This window comes from Varanus komodoensis, unplaced genomic scaffold, assembly GCF_004798865.1.
Source record: "Varanus komodoensis strain SLA01 unplaced genomic scaffold, ASM479886v1 scaffold126, whole genome shotgun sequence".
In the NCBI taxonomy this organism is placed as follows: domain Eukaryota; kingdom Metazoa; phylum Chordata; class Lepidosauria; order Squamata; family Varanidae; genus Varanus; species Varanus komodoensis.
In genome coordinates, this window is record NW_025335363.1 from 248,859 (window position 1) to 263,526 (window position 14,668).

The 14,668-nt window shown below is 40.5% G+C and overlaps 2 protein-coding genes across 2 annotated transcripts; both read left to right on the forward strand.

Annotated features, from left to right (window-relative positions):
* The first annotated feature begins 2,286 nt into the window (after positions 1–2,286).
* On the forward strand, positions 2,287–3,540 carry LOC123019483 (vomeronasal type-2 receptor 26-like). Its single transcript, XM_044422394.1, has 2 exons — positions 2,287–2,365; positions 2,630–3,540. Exons 1-2 carry the CDS (start codon positions 2,287–2,289, stop codon positions 3,538–3,540), a joined length of 990 nt encoding a protein of 329 aa, XP_044278329.1.
* An 8,875-nt stretch (positions 3,541–12,415) lies between these two features.
* On the forward strand, positions 12,416–13,675 carry LOC123019484 (vomeronasal type-2 receptor 26-like). The gene is made up of 2 exons (XM_044422395.1): positions 12,416–12,494; positions 12,771–13,675. The coding sequence occupies exons 1-2, from the start codon at positions 12,416–12,418 to the stop codon at positions 13,673–13,675; spliced, it is 984 nt and encodes a 327-aa protein (XP_044278330.1).
* Positions 13,676–14,668: the final 993 nt, after the last annotated feature.

A 14,668-nucleotide genomic window follows, 5' to 3' on the forward strand; every position in this document is an offset into this window, starting at 1 on the left:
CTTCCTTTCCCAATGAAGAAGCACTCATTCTCCAAAGAGTTTGTAGGGACTGATCCCTAATGCTAACCCTAACCCTAACCCCCATGGCACAGGCTTTTCTGATTTAGGGCATTTTGTGGTGCATGCTGGGAGTTCTATCTCATCCTCTGGGCATGATTTCTGTACTAGGGGCAGGGTCTGGGGGAATGGATACTTTGGGAAATACTGTAAGTGTTGAGTATCTGATGACTCTTCCAAATTGAGGTCTCCTAGTGCTACTAATCAAAGACAATTTGCAGGGTTATAAAGGGAAAGCAACAAACAAATGGAAAGGTCTAGACAAACTATGAAAGTCTGTGAATGAGACAGCATAGTTGCATGACAAAAGTTTCATCCTAAATGTTGTAGTTTTGCAAACTGCAGAGAAATTACATAACCCATTTCCACCATCAGATGTGCAAGGATAAAGGACATTTTAATTCTTTTAATTAATTAAATGTCCCTTGTAAACTTTTTTCCTCCTCCCATACAGCTTCATTCTTTTCTGAGATGCATCCACTTTAACAATAGTGCTGGAGAAAAAGTTTATTTTGATGACAACAGGGACCTGGCATGGGGGTATGATCTCATCAACCTGGTCACCTTCCCTAATGGATCATTTCAGAGAGTCCAAGTTGGAAGGCTGAAACCAAAGACTCTTCCAGAGAATGAGTTTATCATTAACGCAAGTGCCATTGTGTGGAATCCTAAATTTAACCAGGTGGAAATGACAATTGTTATTGATATCATTACCTGAAGCAACACTGTAGTTATAAAAGCATATTTTATTTCATTTTATGTATTTATTGATTTATTTCATTTTTATTCCATCCAATAGCTGAGGCTGTCTGGGAGGTTAACAAAAATATCAATTTTCAGATAATGGTTTCCAGGTTCTTGATAGCTTATCGGAATGTCAGAGATGCCCTACCTTAATAAATTTAAAGGGTTCATAAACAAATGCCTGTAGTTGTGCAAACACATTAATGGAAACATAAAAATATGAATTCCTAGTTTTTAAAGAAAAACCTTATAATATGAAATTAATAAATTCATCAATACTTCATAAATTAATTTTGTTGTTATGTGCCATTAAATCATTTCTGACTTATGGTGACCCTATGAATGATCACTCTCAGAATGTTCTGTTGTTGACAGCCCTGCTCAGCTCTTATGAATTCAAGGCTGTAGCTTCCCTTATGGAGTCAATCCATCTCCAAAAACTAAATGACTACGAAGTATAAAAGATAAGCTACATTATAAGCTCTAAGAATGATCTTACAGTATGGGTAGGTATGTGGGAAGAGATGACCCATGAAATCCCAAAGTTCCAAGTCATTTGGAGTCTTAGAGAGAAAATAGCTCTTTGTAGTTGGTCCAGAAGTGACTTGGGAACCAGTCCAGGTGAGGGAAGATCAAAATGTAGAACAAAGCAGAAAAAATGCATTCCATCATTAGAAGTCTATTTGGTGGTAGGGTAAAGTTTCATGTCATACACAGAGAAATTGTTTAATAAGCTACCATAGGAGAGGAGGTTGTGAGGGGGATCTGTGCCTATTTTTATGTAGGACAGAAAACAGTCTAAATTGTGATGGGTGCCCACCAGCAATTTAACAGTATTACATGTCCCTGCTGCAAACTAAAATGAGGTTTACTTTGTCGTAACAGTACCATTTGTACGGAATGATTTTTGGAAAACATTTGCAGCCCACCAAGATTCAATGGAAAAATACAAGCAACATTAAAAACAAAATTTAAAATGTTACCATGCAAAATCTGAACTCAAATTAAAACACACACTTAAAATTACAATAGCCTATATTAATTAATCAAACTACTTGCTTAAGTTCCTAAATTATTTCCTGAACTATTTCTTCAGTGAAGATTAGAGAGAGCTTTGGCTATTAGGCAGCATAGAAATAAAATAAATACACAATGAATAAATAATTGCCAAGGGTGTTCTGCTGAACAAGGAGAGAAGATTCAAAAATGGGAGGCAAGGAACTGGGCTGACTTGTTGTTGTTGTTGAGTTGGTTGCTTGGATTTCTGTAGTTCGACACTATGGGACACCGTATTCTTTAACAAAGTAGACATGATATACACACTTTGTGTTTTCTTCTCTGGAATCTCTCCAGAACTAAAAGCCAAAAATCATTTTAGACCTTTGTGAAGCCCATTTGTAACTGCAAATATTAACCTAAACCTTTGGTTATTATTAGATGCTGCCCAGGTCCACCTGTGTGGAGAGCTGCCACCCTGGACAGAGCATGGTTGTCCAGCAGGGGAAGCAGTTGTGTTGCTACAATTGCCATGAGTGCCCCAAAGGGGGGATTTCAACCCAGATGGGTAAGTGAAGGAACCCAGAGTTTACCTGGAAAATATTCCAGCAATTTTAAATTCAGACTGATGAAATTCCTTTCAGTTTTGTGTTTACACAATTGAATGAATGCATTCCCTTAAACAAAAGACAAACTAAGAGAGAAACCATGATGGATGTTGAGAGACAGAGAGTGAGAAAGGAGTTAAATATACTTTGTTTGCTGCAAGAGTAGATTCAAGTTGAGTATTTACACAACATTCAAATAATGACAGTGTGTTTCTCAATTTCAGATGCAGACCAGTGTGAGTTTTGTCCAGAAGACCAGTATCCAAACAAGAAACAGGACCAGTGTATGCCCAAAATAATAAGCTACCTCTCTTATGAGGAGCCCTTGGGAGTAGTTCTGACATCCTTAGTTCTTTCCTTCTGTGTGATCACACTTGTTGTGATGAGGAGCTTCAGCCTGCACTGGGACACCCCCATCGTCAAGGCCAACAACTGGAGCATCACGTGCATCCTGCTTTCGTCCTTGTTGCTCTGCTTCCTCTGCTCCTTCTTGTTCACTGGGAGACCTGGGAAGTTGACTTGCCTTGTCAGGCAAACCATGTTTGGCATCATCTTCTCCATCGCTGTTGCTTCTGTGTTAGCAAAGACCATCACAGTCGTGCTGGCCTTCATGGCCACTAAGCCTGGAAACAGCATGAGGAAATGGGTGGGGAAGGGATTGGCAGTATCAGTGATATGTTTATGTTCTCTCATTCAAAGTGTCATCTGTGTTGTGTGGCTGGTAACTTCTCCACCCTTCCTGGAGCCTGACATGCACTCTGAAATTGGTGCAATCATAATTCAATGCAACGAAGGCTCACCTCTCATGTTCTACCTTGTCCTGAGCTACATGGGTTTTCTGGCCCTCATCAGCTTCACAGTGGCTTTCTTTGCCAGGAAGTTGCCTGATACCTTCAATGAAGCTAAGCTCATCACCTTCAGCATGTTGGTCTTCTGCAGTGTGTGGGTGTCCTTTGTACCCACCTACCTGAGCACCAAGGGGAAATACATGGTGGCCGTGGAGATCTTCTCCATATTGGCCTCAGCTGCTGGCTTACTGGGTTTCATCTTCCTTCCCAAGTTGTACATTATCTTGCTGAGGCCTGATCTGAACACCAGAGAGCAGTTATCTAGGAAGAAGAGTGATTTCTGTTGAGTGGGGAAGTGATTTTATCCCTAGGAATGGCAGTCTATTAGAATTTGAGACATTTTGTATGTGAGAAAGCAGCCTTCCAAGGAGTTGGTCTGGTCCCACACCATGTTGCAATTTATGAAACAGACAGGTAGCCAGTGAAGCTATGATACCAAGAGTCGGGAGACACTTCCCATAATTCCAGAGCAGCATTCTGGGTCAACTGAACCTTTTGAACACTTCTCAAAGGCAGTCCAGATGGATTACTCATAGTCCGGAGTTTTGATATTTACTTGCCTAGCTGTCTCTGAGTTATCACACCACCAGCCACCCCTGAATATTTTGTGGTTTTATGGATTGATGGGTATATTATGTTGTTATGTTTTGCTATTGTATTTTCTGAAGCCCTTTGAGATCTTTTGTAAAGATGTAAAGTGGTATATAGATCAATTCATTGAAATAATAAGTCAATCAAATCTCTTCACTTAGAAAAAGTGTGTGCATACATCAATTAAAATTATTATTCAGCATAAAGTTTTACAATTTGCAAGTTTTTCACATTACCTCCTCTGCAATCATTTGGAAGGGCTTATATTTACTTTTGACTGCATTTATGAATTCATTTTCGTATTTGTTACATGATTATAATGAATAATCAAGGCTGTGGGTGCTTGTATTCATGCTTAGATAGAAAAGTGGCCCCACAACTTCCAGCATTCCACAGCCAGCCATGTCTAAATACCAACTGTATTATCATGACAACATCTTCTCCTTGTGAGGAATCCAAGGCAGATTACCCTCCACTCTATCCTTACAACAACTCTGTGAGGCTAAATAGATTGAGACCATATGACTGGTCAAAAATCACTCAGTGAGCTTAATGGCCAACTGGGGATTAGAACCAGGATCCCCAAGACCCGATTTTAATTCTAACAAATATGCCACACTGGCTATCTAAACATGTGCTAGTCAAAGTAAATGGAACAGTGGATGGTGTTCAGCTGGATATCTCACATGTTTGGCATCCTGTGAAGTGACATTTCTGTAATGGCACAATCCTATGCATATTTCAATATTTTGGGGGTTGCGGGGACAGGATGGACTCTTTCAATTCCCTGAATTTCTCACCTAGCATGGCTGGTTTGGGAATGATGAGATTTGTAGCATTTATTACGAAAATGGCCAGCTCAGTGTGAGAGCCATAGTTCAATAGCACAGGTCATGTTTTGAGTTCACAAAAACTAGGAAGGATCCATTTAAAGTGCCTTCAAGTGGCACTCCATTGAGAATCTTGGGAATGCCAAGGAAGAGTAGGCAGTGCCATCCTAATTGTACAACTTGGTAAATGGTGGCTTTTGATCTGGGTAGGTAGGTCCCCTAAGCATCCATCACCTGATTCCTTCACACCAGAACTGTATCCATCCTTATTTCTTCAGAAGGATAAGGCAACTCTCCAAGAGTTCTCCAGAGAGATGGATTATTCCAGGAAGGATCAGGCCACAGTGCAATCACAGAGACATGTTTTCTTCACTCCTTCTGAGACATGAGGGCTTTGGGAAAGCAGGTGGCCTGCACTGGCATATTAACATGGCTGTAATTGACAGGGGTATTCAGAAGCCCCATACCAGACCCTGTGCAATGACATGCTCCAAGCAGAGCAAGACATTCAAAGTGTGATATTCTGCAATGAGTCTATAAAGTCTCTTATCCAAACAACCTGCTCCACATTAATCTAGGAGGTGATTTTTAGGCAAGCACAGCTTTGCCAATCCAAGCTTCTCCAGAACTTATTCAACTGGTGGTTGCCTCTAAAGATCATGAAGGTTTCCCATTCAGTAGCATACCATTGGACTTTGCTTCTGCTATTACTGTATCCTTCTCCCAGCAAGGGTTTGAGCTCTTCGGTTTGTAGTTGGAAGAGAACAGCTCAGACTTACAGTTCTCCAGATGAGATTGTTGTTGGTGTATTTGTATCCATTACACTTGCCAACTTTACTGTGCTGCAGTTTAAAGAACACCCATATCCTTCTGTGGTAAAAGCTATGTGAGTAGTTCTTTTTAAAAAATTTAAGTAGCTATGCCGAATATCCTCTGATCATGAGTCCTACTTGCTGCCTTTTCCTCTGTAAATCTTGGTAGTGTCTATTCAGAATTGTTTCTGCTCATTGCAGCAAGTCAACAAGAGAGTAATCAGCAGCTCAAGATAAGCTTTGGTTCTTATGAAAATATCTTGGGATCCCAGTTACTGAAAATGGGTTTTTGGGTTTTTTTGGGTTGATCTTTTTTTTTTTTTTTTTTTTTTTTTTTGGTGGAGGGGACAGGACTTCATCCCTCCAGGAATTTTTTTTTTTTTTTGAATAAGTTTTATTCTAAATAAAGCTAATACAAAGAAAAACTAAAAACATCAATCATCGGAAACATCGGACCTACTGGGTCAGCCCCCCACATTCATTCTTTTTATGTTAACTTATGATCATATTTAAATCTATGCAAAGTCCTGTTTCTCTAGCCAATAATAAAAAGAGTCCCAAGTTTGAAAGAAGTTAGTATCTTCTTTCTCCTTCAGTGACAAAGTCAATCTGTCCATTTATGCACAGCCCAAGATCTTTTTCAGGATCATTTCATCGGTGGGTGGCTCTTCACTCTTCCAATGTTGGGCAAATGCAATCCTCACCGCAGTAATTACATGTAAAGTCAAGCACATTTCTTGTTTACTAATATCATCAGGTATAATGCCTAATAAGAAAACTTCAGGTTTAAAAGCTAAAGATTTTTGTAACATTTCCTCAAGCCATTTACGTATTTTAATCCAATACTTTTTCGCTTTATCACAAGTCCACCACATATGATAGAAGGTACCCAATTTATGTTTACATTTCCAACATACATTTGACATATTTGGAAACATCTTGGCTAGTCTATTTGGCAACAAATACCATCTATAAAACATTTTATACAAGTTTTCTTTATATGAAGTTGTTAATGTTACCTTAATATTTCTCTCCCACAGCTTTTGCCATTTTTCTAATTCAATATTATATCCAAAATTTTGTGCCCATGTTATAGTTTCCTTAACCTGTTCATCTTCCATCCTCCTATCTAGTAAGAAATTATATAATCTTTTAATCATTTTATCATCTGGTTTAAGCATCACCTGATCAAATGCTGTTAAATCCTTATAAAAGCCCCACATTCTATAGTCTTTAGCATATCTTGATTGTATCTGCACCTTATCCCACCAAGAGATATTAGATCCTTGTTCTTGTATTTCTTGATTCAATTTCAGTCCTCCATCATTATCCAAAATGTCGTCATATCTTACAATCGCTTTGAAATTCAATGCATTTGGATATACGAGAGCTTCCATAGGTGAAAGTCATCTTGGTAATTTATTATACAGTTTTGTCTTTAACTTTTCCCACACCGACATTAATGATTTCTTAATATAATGACTTAAAAAACAACCATGGGCCTTACACTTTTCATACCACACCTCCTGGAATAATTCATTAAGTGCTCACTGAGAGTACTCCAAGAACCATTTGATACATACAGGATCAGAGGCAATCTGGATGATCCTGGCCTTCAGAAGTGGCTATGGCAACCACAACTGTTGCTACGGCAAAGAAAGTCAAAGCCCAATCATGCCTCCTTCCCCTAAGTATTAAGAGTAATCTTGATCATACATTTGTGTGCACCACCAATGGGAAAGGAGAGACGGTTAGGGTAAAGATGATTGGATGGGGAAGAAAAACCTGAGAAAATCATCTGTACAAGATGGAAGCTGGAGGCAAGATGTGATGGGACTGCAGACTCCCTCAAGGGATAAGGGGAATAAAAGGTAAAGGTTTCCCCTTGATGTTAAGTCCAGTCATGCCTGACTCTAGGGGGCGGTGCTCATCTCTGTTTCCTAGCAGAGGGAGACAGCGTTTGTCTGCAGACAGTCTCCGTGGTAATGTGGCTGGCATGACTAAACACCGAAGTACACGGAACACTGTTACCTGCCCACCAAAGTGGTACCTTTTTATCTACTTGCATTTGCATGCTTTCGAACTGCAAGGTTGGCAGGAGCTGGGACGGAGCAACGGGAACTCACCCTGTTGTGCAGATTCAAACCGACAACCTTTTGATCTACCAGCACAGCAGCACAGCGGTTTAAACCATTGCACCACCTGCGGTCCCTAAGGGGAATAGAAGGGGTACAAATCTTTCACCAATGGTTCTGACTATAGTCATTTCTTTCTGTCCTGCACTTCCTCCATACAGCTCAGATGGACATCATATTTTCACATCAGTTTAATATGGTAGGTTAGGAAAACAGGGACTGTCTTACATGAGAATATGTACAGGGCATCCTCTTCACATTTTTCAAAAAGTGTAACCCTAACCCTGAGTGAACATCTCAGGTGAACAGGGATTTGATTTGGGTTTCTTGCATGCTGACCTTAGATACTAAACAACACTGATGCTCTTTGGCTGTACTACTCACATAATTCTACCCATGTTGTTATGACTATGTGTGGCTACATCCAATTTACTTAGATACAGAAATCACAATGCATGCTGAAAGGTAATTGACTCTGTTGTCATGTTGTCTATGATGATGTGACAATCTCATTGCAGCATAATCAATAAAAACTACCAGCATGTCCTTGCCTTTATTCATGCCATTCATGACATCAACAAGAACAGTCAATTGTTACCCAACACTACACTGGGATCCAAGATTTACAAGAATGCTTTTAATTCATGGCAAACTTATTCAAATGTTCAGGATCTTCTTTTTACGGGACACGGGGACCCTCCCAATTACAGCTGTGGCAGGGAAGCCAAGTTAATCACTGTCATTGGTGGTCTCACCTCCCAAAACTCCATCCACATGGCCAATGTCTTAAACACCTACAAGATACCACAGGTATGTCTTTAGAATTAGATTGAGGCAACCATAATGAGAGTTTTACATCTACTTGTGTGCCACGTTATTATGAGCAAAATTCTCGCACCAGCCCTTTAAAATACCAATGGCCACACTATTTCATAATCTAGGATGAGTCACAAAACAAGAATATTTATTCTGAAAGGGTTTTCCTAGTAGCAATGCTCAATGAGGTCAACAGGACACACTTGCATAAGTTGTTTTAAGATGGCAACTTAGGAATCCAAGCTGTGAATGATGCCAGTCAGAAACATAAGCCTTGAGAAAAACAGTCTCTGCTTAGTATTGCATTATAATTTGAATATTGAAAGCATCAACTAAGTTTACTAGGAAGTGTACATTTCTTTGTGCTGTTGAAAAACTGCAACACTTGCAAGAAGATCCTATTTCATGAGATCAAGATTTTAAAATGGACAGATGTTTTGAATGAGTCTATGTTTGAAAAGAGATGGTTGGATTGCTTGCATTAAACATTCTATTTTTCCCATTAGCTCAGCTATGGTTCCTTTGATCCAATGTTGAGGGACAAAATTCACTTCCCTTCTTTCTACCGGATGGGCCCAAATGAAGATTCTCAGTCAGTTGGAATTGTTCACCTGCTGAGGCATTTTGGATGGAACTGGATTGGCCTTATAGTTTCAGATAATGTCAGTGGAGAAACCTTTCTTCAGACCATGAGACCAAGGCTTCTGCAGAGTAAAATTTGCATTGCTTGGACAGTAGTGATCCCAATAGTGACGCCATTATTACCAAGTCAAATACTGTTTGAAAAAATGAAATCAGTTTATTCCGCTCTCCTATTAAATGAACTCAATGTGATCCTTGTCTACGGGGACAATCAATCCTTGGTGGGTTTACACATATTTTTCTGCATCAGTGAAGTTGTTCGTCTGCTTCCTGTAGAGTGGGTGTGGATAACAACAGCTGAATGGGATTACACTACTGTTTTCACTGGGTACATCTTCCCCAGAAAATCCTTCAATGGCACTTTGTCATTCAGTCTCCATACAAAAGCGCTACCTGGATTTCTGGATTTCCTCAACAACCTAAATCCATATCAGTCAAGCATTCATTTCATTCAGCAGTTCTGGATGAATGCATTTTACTGTTCTCTCCCACAATTTAACCTTTATGCACCAAGCAAGGCAATTTGCACAGGGGAGGAAAAATTGGGGAGCCTTCCAATATCAGCCTTTGAAACGAGAATGTCAGGCCAAAGTTACAATATATACAATGCTGTCTATGCCATTGCCTATGCTCTCCATGCCATGGATTTATCAAGAGCCAAACAGAAACCAAGGAGAGATGAGGATGGATGGAACCTTCAGAAAATTCAGCCATGGCAGGTTGTTACAGTTACAAGTATATAAAAAACAAACACAATAAGGCCAAGTCAGTGATCTGACTCAGGATAGCAGAGTGAACCACTGTGGAGCTGAAAATGTTGGACCAGACATCTGGGAGATCCTGGTTCTAGTCTTCACTTGGCCATAAATCTCACTGAGTGACTTTGGACCAGCCTAACCCACCTTGCAAGACTTGTTATTGTGAGGATAAAAAGGAGTAGAGGAGAACTATCTGAGCTAACTTTGCAAGAAGGAAAAAAGGCAGGATATAAGTTAATGAGAAACCACCCCCAGATTATTTATTTCCCTCCCCCCCCCATCTCAGGTTGGATAGATCATTTTTGGCCATTTGCAAAAAATAGAAGTCAGGCATTTGCAAAATCCCATTTCCTTTTTGTAAACTGTTTGGTTACTTCAGATTCCCCTTTCCTTTTTGTAAACTATTTGTTTAATTCAGATTCCTCTTCATAGCACAGGAAGAGATGGTAAGAAAAATGATAGAAAAAATGGTGGTAAGACGTTAGAGAGGAGATACCTACAGAAGGGGCCATCACCAGAAACTCCTATAACATTCTGCAAATGAGGCAGGGACCTTGCACTATACAATATTTTTCAGGAAGCACCCAAATTGTCACTGTTGGGTAAATTCTAGAAAGACAATATTATCTGTTCTGCATTATCTGAACACCCTTCTGCATTTGAGGACAAGCATAAGCTTATAATTACTTCCAATAATTAACTTTAAATACATAGTAAACATTTTTAACTCTTCCAATACAGCTTCACACTTTTCTGAGATGCCTCCATTTCAATAACACTGCTGGAGAGGAAATATATTTTGATGACAACAGAGAACTGGCAGTGGGGTATGATCTTATCAACATGATCACCTTCCCAAATGCATCATACCAGAGGGTTCAAGTTGGAATGATAAGCCCTGTAGGAAATACAGAGGATGGCTTCACCATTATTAATAGGAGTGCCATTGTGTGGAATCCCACGTTTAATCAGGTGGGAAATGTTATTTTTACTTCCGTCATTGTCTGTATCATCCCAGCATCATTTTCATGATTTTTTAAAAAAATATTAATTACAATTACATAGAAAATATACAGAACAAAAGAAAGACTACTCCACCCTCCAGTGGAACTTGAGTCTTCCCACCTCCTATCATGTGTTCTCCTAGCAGAGTCCAATAAAAGATGAGTTCCCTGGTGAACCATCATTCCCTGGTGAAGGCATCTCTGCGTGCATTTTCTGGAAGCAACTGAAATGCTTCCCTTTCCCTTTTCATGCACCCATGACTCAGAGATAGCAGCGCATTTTTGTTCTAGCAGTTCTACTTTACTCCTTTCCATAGAATCCAAGTGTCTTCTCAGAAATTATCAATGCAGCCAAATATTTATCTGACTCATCCCAAGCATCTCATATATGAATAGGAATGATATTTTCCTAGCTAAATGTCTGTCTGCATGAACATAGCCTGGCAAAATCAGTCTCCTCGCCTCCCCATCTCCCAGGACACCCTCTTCACCCTTTCTCTGAAGTTGCAGTTATGACTTTGAAGTTGCAATTGAGATTCTTTCCATGAAAAATGCAAATAGGACAGGATTGTTTCCAGTCACAGATTCCCAGCTCTGCAGTTGGATCTTAGCCCAACTTCAGATCTGGAAATTTAAATGATCATATGTCTTTGATACATCCAGAAGCCTGAAGATCACTCTACTCACTGCTGTTTCCCCTCAAGCAATCACATCTAATTCTGACCTTCTTGGGGTATTTAAAAATCAATACTCATATCTTACATTTGAAGGTATCCAACAGATGGGTCAAACTGTTTCAATATATAGATGCTAGAAACCTTACTACCAGCACCTCTGATAATCCCTTAGCATGCCTAACTTCTGATGGTCCTTAACAAAAGTACCACTTTATTGATAAGTATAATCACTGATTCATCTCAGGTTAAACTGATATACTAAGACCTTGGAATCCAAGATATAGACCATATGTGAACACTGCTCCCAATTCTTTTTGTTATTTCTTTGGAAAAGGTGAGAAATGCCATAGAGAGAGAAAGGAGGAACAGTCTTGCAGTGTTAGCAAAAGATATTACTAATACTACTACTATTACATTTCTATACTTCACGTAGCTGAAGCTCTCTGAGTGGTTTACAACAGTAATATAGAATCGTACACTCAAGTCTCCCTTCCAGATACTAACCAGGTCTTGACTTGGCTTAGTTTTCAAGACCAGGCAGGATCAGATACTTCAGGCTATATGAAAGCTAAAAATGACATGTCAATAGAACAAAAGTTAACCAGAAGTAAATATTTGAAACAGGTGAGAGACATGTCAGCATATTCTGGTTATTGTTGATGAGATCCGTGTGTGGGTGACTGTGGTTAGAAGCTTTGAGCTCCCATTGTCTTTAATGAAGAATAATTAACACAATTGGTTTGCTTACTTCCTGGTAAGTTGAGATCTGTCCTTGGTAAAAAGTCAGAAAACAGTTGAAACATTCATTTAGCAATTTCCAAACTTGTCCTTCCTTTTGGTAACTATCAGATGCTGCCCAGGTCCACCTGTGTGGAGAGTTGCCATCCTGGGCAGAGCATGGTCGCCCAGCAGGGGAAGCAGGTGTGTTGCTACGATTGCCATGAGTGCCCCCAAGGGAGAATTTCAACTCAGATGGGTAAGTGAAGAAATCCAGAGTTGGCTGGAAAAGAATCCAGAAAGTTAAATTCAGACCCAAGAAAATCCAGTGAGTTTTGCTTCACCATGAATATGTGCCATTGCATCTTTACATGAAAGACATCCAACACCCTCCCATCCAAGAGACCAAGCATCACTGATTTTTAATTTATTTTTTTTAGGCAAAGGGGCATATCTTTTTTGGGTGCTAAGTTTAGATTAAAGAAAAACTTTTTGTATTTTCTGCAAATCCTGAGATTTTGCTTCTTCCTTTCAGATGCAGACCATTGTGAGATGTGCCCAGAGCATCAATATCCAAACCAGAACCAGGACCAGTGTATTCCCAAAAAAGTTCTTTTCCTGTCTTATGCAGAGCCCATGGGAGTAGCTCTGACAGCATTAATTCTTTTTCTTTCAGTGGCCGCAGTTCTTGTGATTGGAAGCTTCATTCGGCACCACAACACGCCCATTGTCAAAGCCAATAACTGGAGCATCACATGTGGCCTGCTTGCCTCCCTGCTGCTCTGCTTCCTCTGCTCCTTCTTGTTCATTGGGTGGCCTGGGAAAGTGACCTGCCTTCTGAGGCAAACCATCTTTGGCATCATCTTCTCCATCGCTGTGTCCTGTGTGTTAGCAAAGACCATCACAGTGGTGTTGGCTTTCATGGCCACTAAGCCTGGAAACAGCATGAGGAAATGGGTGGGGAAGAGACTGGCTGCATCCGTCATCATTCTGTGTTCTCTCATTCAAGCTGTCATCTGTGTTGTGTGGCTGGCAAATTCTCCACCCTTCCCAGAGTTTGACATGCATTCCCAGGTGGATGCAATCATAGCTCAGTGTAATGAAGGCTCAGCCCTCATGTTCTACCTTGTTCTGAGCTACATGGGTTTTCTGGCCCTCATCAGCTTCACAGTGGCTTTCCTTGCCAGGAAGTTGCCTGATACCTTCAACGAAGCCAAACTGATCACCTTCAGCATGTTGGTCTTCTGCAGTGTGTGGGTGTCCTTTGTGCCCACCCACCTGAGCACCAAAGGGAAGTACATGGTGGCTGTTGAGATCTTCTCCATCTTGGCCTCTGGTGCTGGCTTACTGGGTTGCATCTTCATTCCTAAGCTCTACATAATCATGCTGAGGCCTGAACTGAACACCAGAGACCAGTTAGTCAGGAAAAAGTATCTTTAGAATGGAAAGGGGAACTAATGTCATCACAACAAACTCCTTTTTAACCTGGACAGGTACCTCTTTATGCAATCCTTCATAGCGGGCTCACAAAGCATGTGGGTCTGTACAGCCCATAAATGCCATATTGAGCTGTGGGCAGAAATTGCCTCTGAAGCTGATGCAAAGAGAGCAATGTGGTTTCTTCATAGGCTGTCTTTTGCTGTCTTTAGACAGGCTAAAGCTCTGAACACTTTTCAAAAGAAGCACCATGCAGACCACATCACAGTAGTCCAAACAGGTTGCATAGAAGGCAGGTTTGGGGAATTACACTTCAGCACTTCTGGAGAACATCATGTTTGATCTAAGACATGTGTCATGATCTTGAGGTCAGGCATCTCCATTAATGGGCACAACTTGAGTGCTGGCCTTAGCTGCACAAATGTATTCTGGAACACCAGTTGAACCTGGTCATGCAGAGGAAGCCTGGAGTCCAGAGTATACCCAAACTATGAATGAGAGCCTAAGACTTGTTACAATGCTAATAAATCTTTTCTGTATCTTACTGATTATCTCTCTTGATGTATGCATAGTCTCCTATACCCTGCTCAGTTCCAGCTTCTGCACTTCCTTCAAACTCTGTATTCATCAGTGACAAACAAGTTGACCTAAGTTCTAAATTTGCTGAAATAGGCACATGGGCTTTGTGCAACTGAAGTCCTTGTGCAAATGATTCAACAGGTAAATTTTATCAGTATGAATGCAAAGACAACAGCCAGCTGACCAAGTTCCTGAGTCCTCCACAAGGGAGTCCTTACACTCTGGGAACTGGGAGGAACCTTGTATTATCCTAATCTTACTGCAGAGTGCCCTGAGTAGCTTGGAACCCAGCTGGCCAAGTCCCTTTCTCTGTGCTGAGAGAAGAACAGAGAAGAGTTAAAATGGGTGCGACAATGACATCAGTGGGCATGGCCATGGCTGTTGAAGTTGTTCAACCAGCACAGAGAGTGTGGCTGG

Excerpts from the sequence above, each read along its gene's own strand:
- LOC123019483 (XM_044422394.1), top strand. The coding sequence starts at position 2,287 with ATGGTTGTCCAGCAGGGGAAGCAGTTGTGTTGCTACAATTGCCATGAG. Across the intron at positions 2,366-2,629 it reads GGGGATTTCAACCCAGATGG|ATGCAGACCAGTGTGAGTTT; the intron begins GTAAGTGAAGGA and ends TCTCAATTTCAG.
- LOC123019484 (XM_044422395.1), top strand. The coding sequence starts at position 12,416 with ATGGTCGCCCAGCAGGGGAAGCAGGTGTGTTGCTACGATTGCCATGAG. Across the intron at positions 12,495-12,770 it reads GAGAATTTCAACTCAGATGG|ATGCAGACCATTGTGAGATG; the intron begins GTAAGTGAAGAA and ends TCTTCCTTTCAG.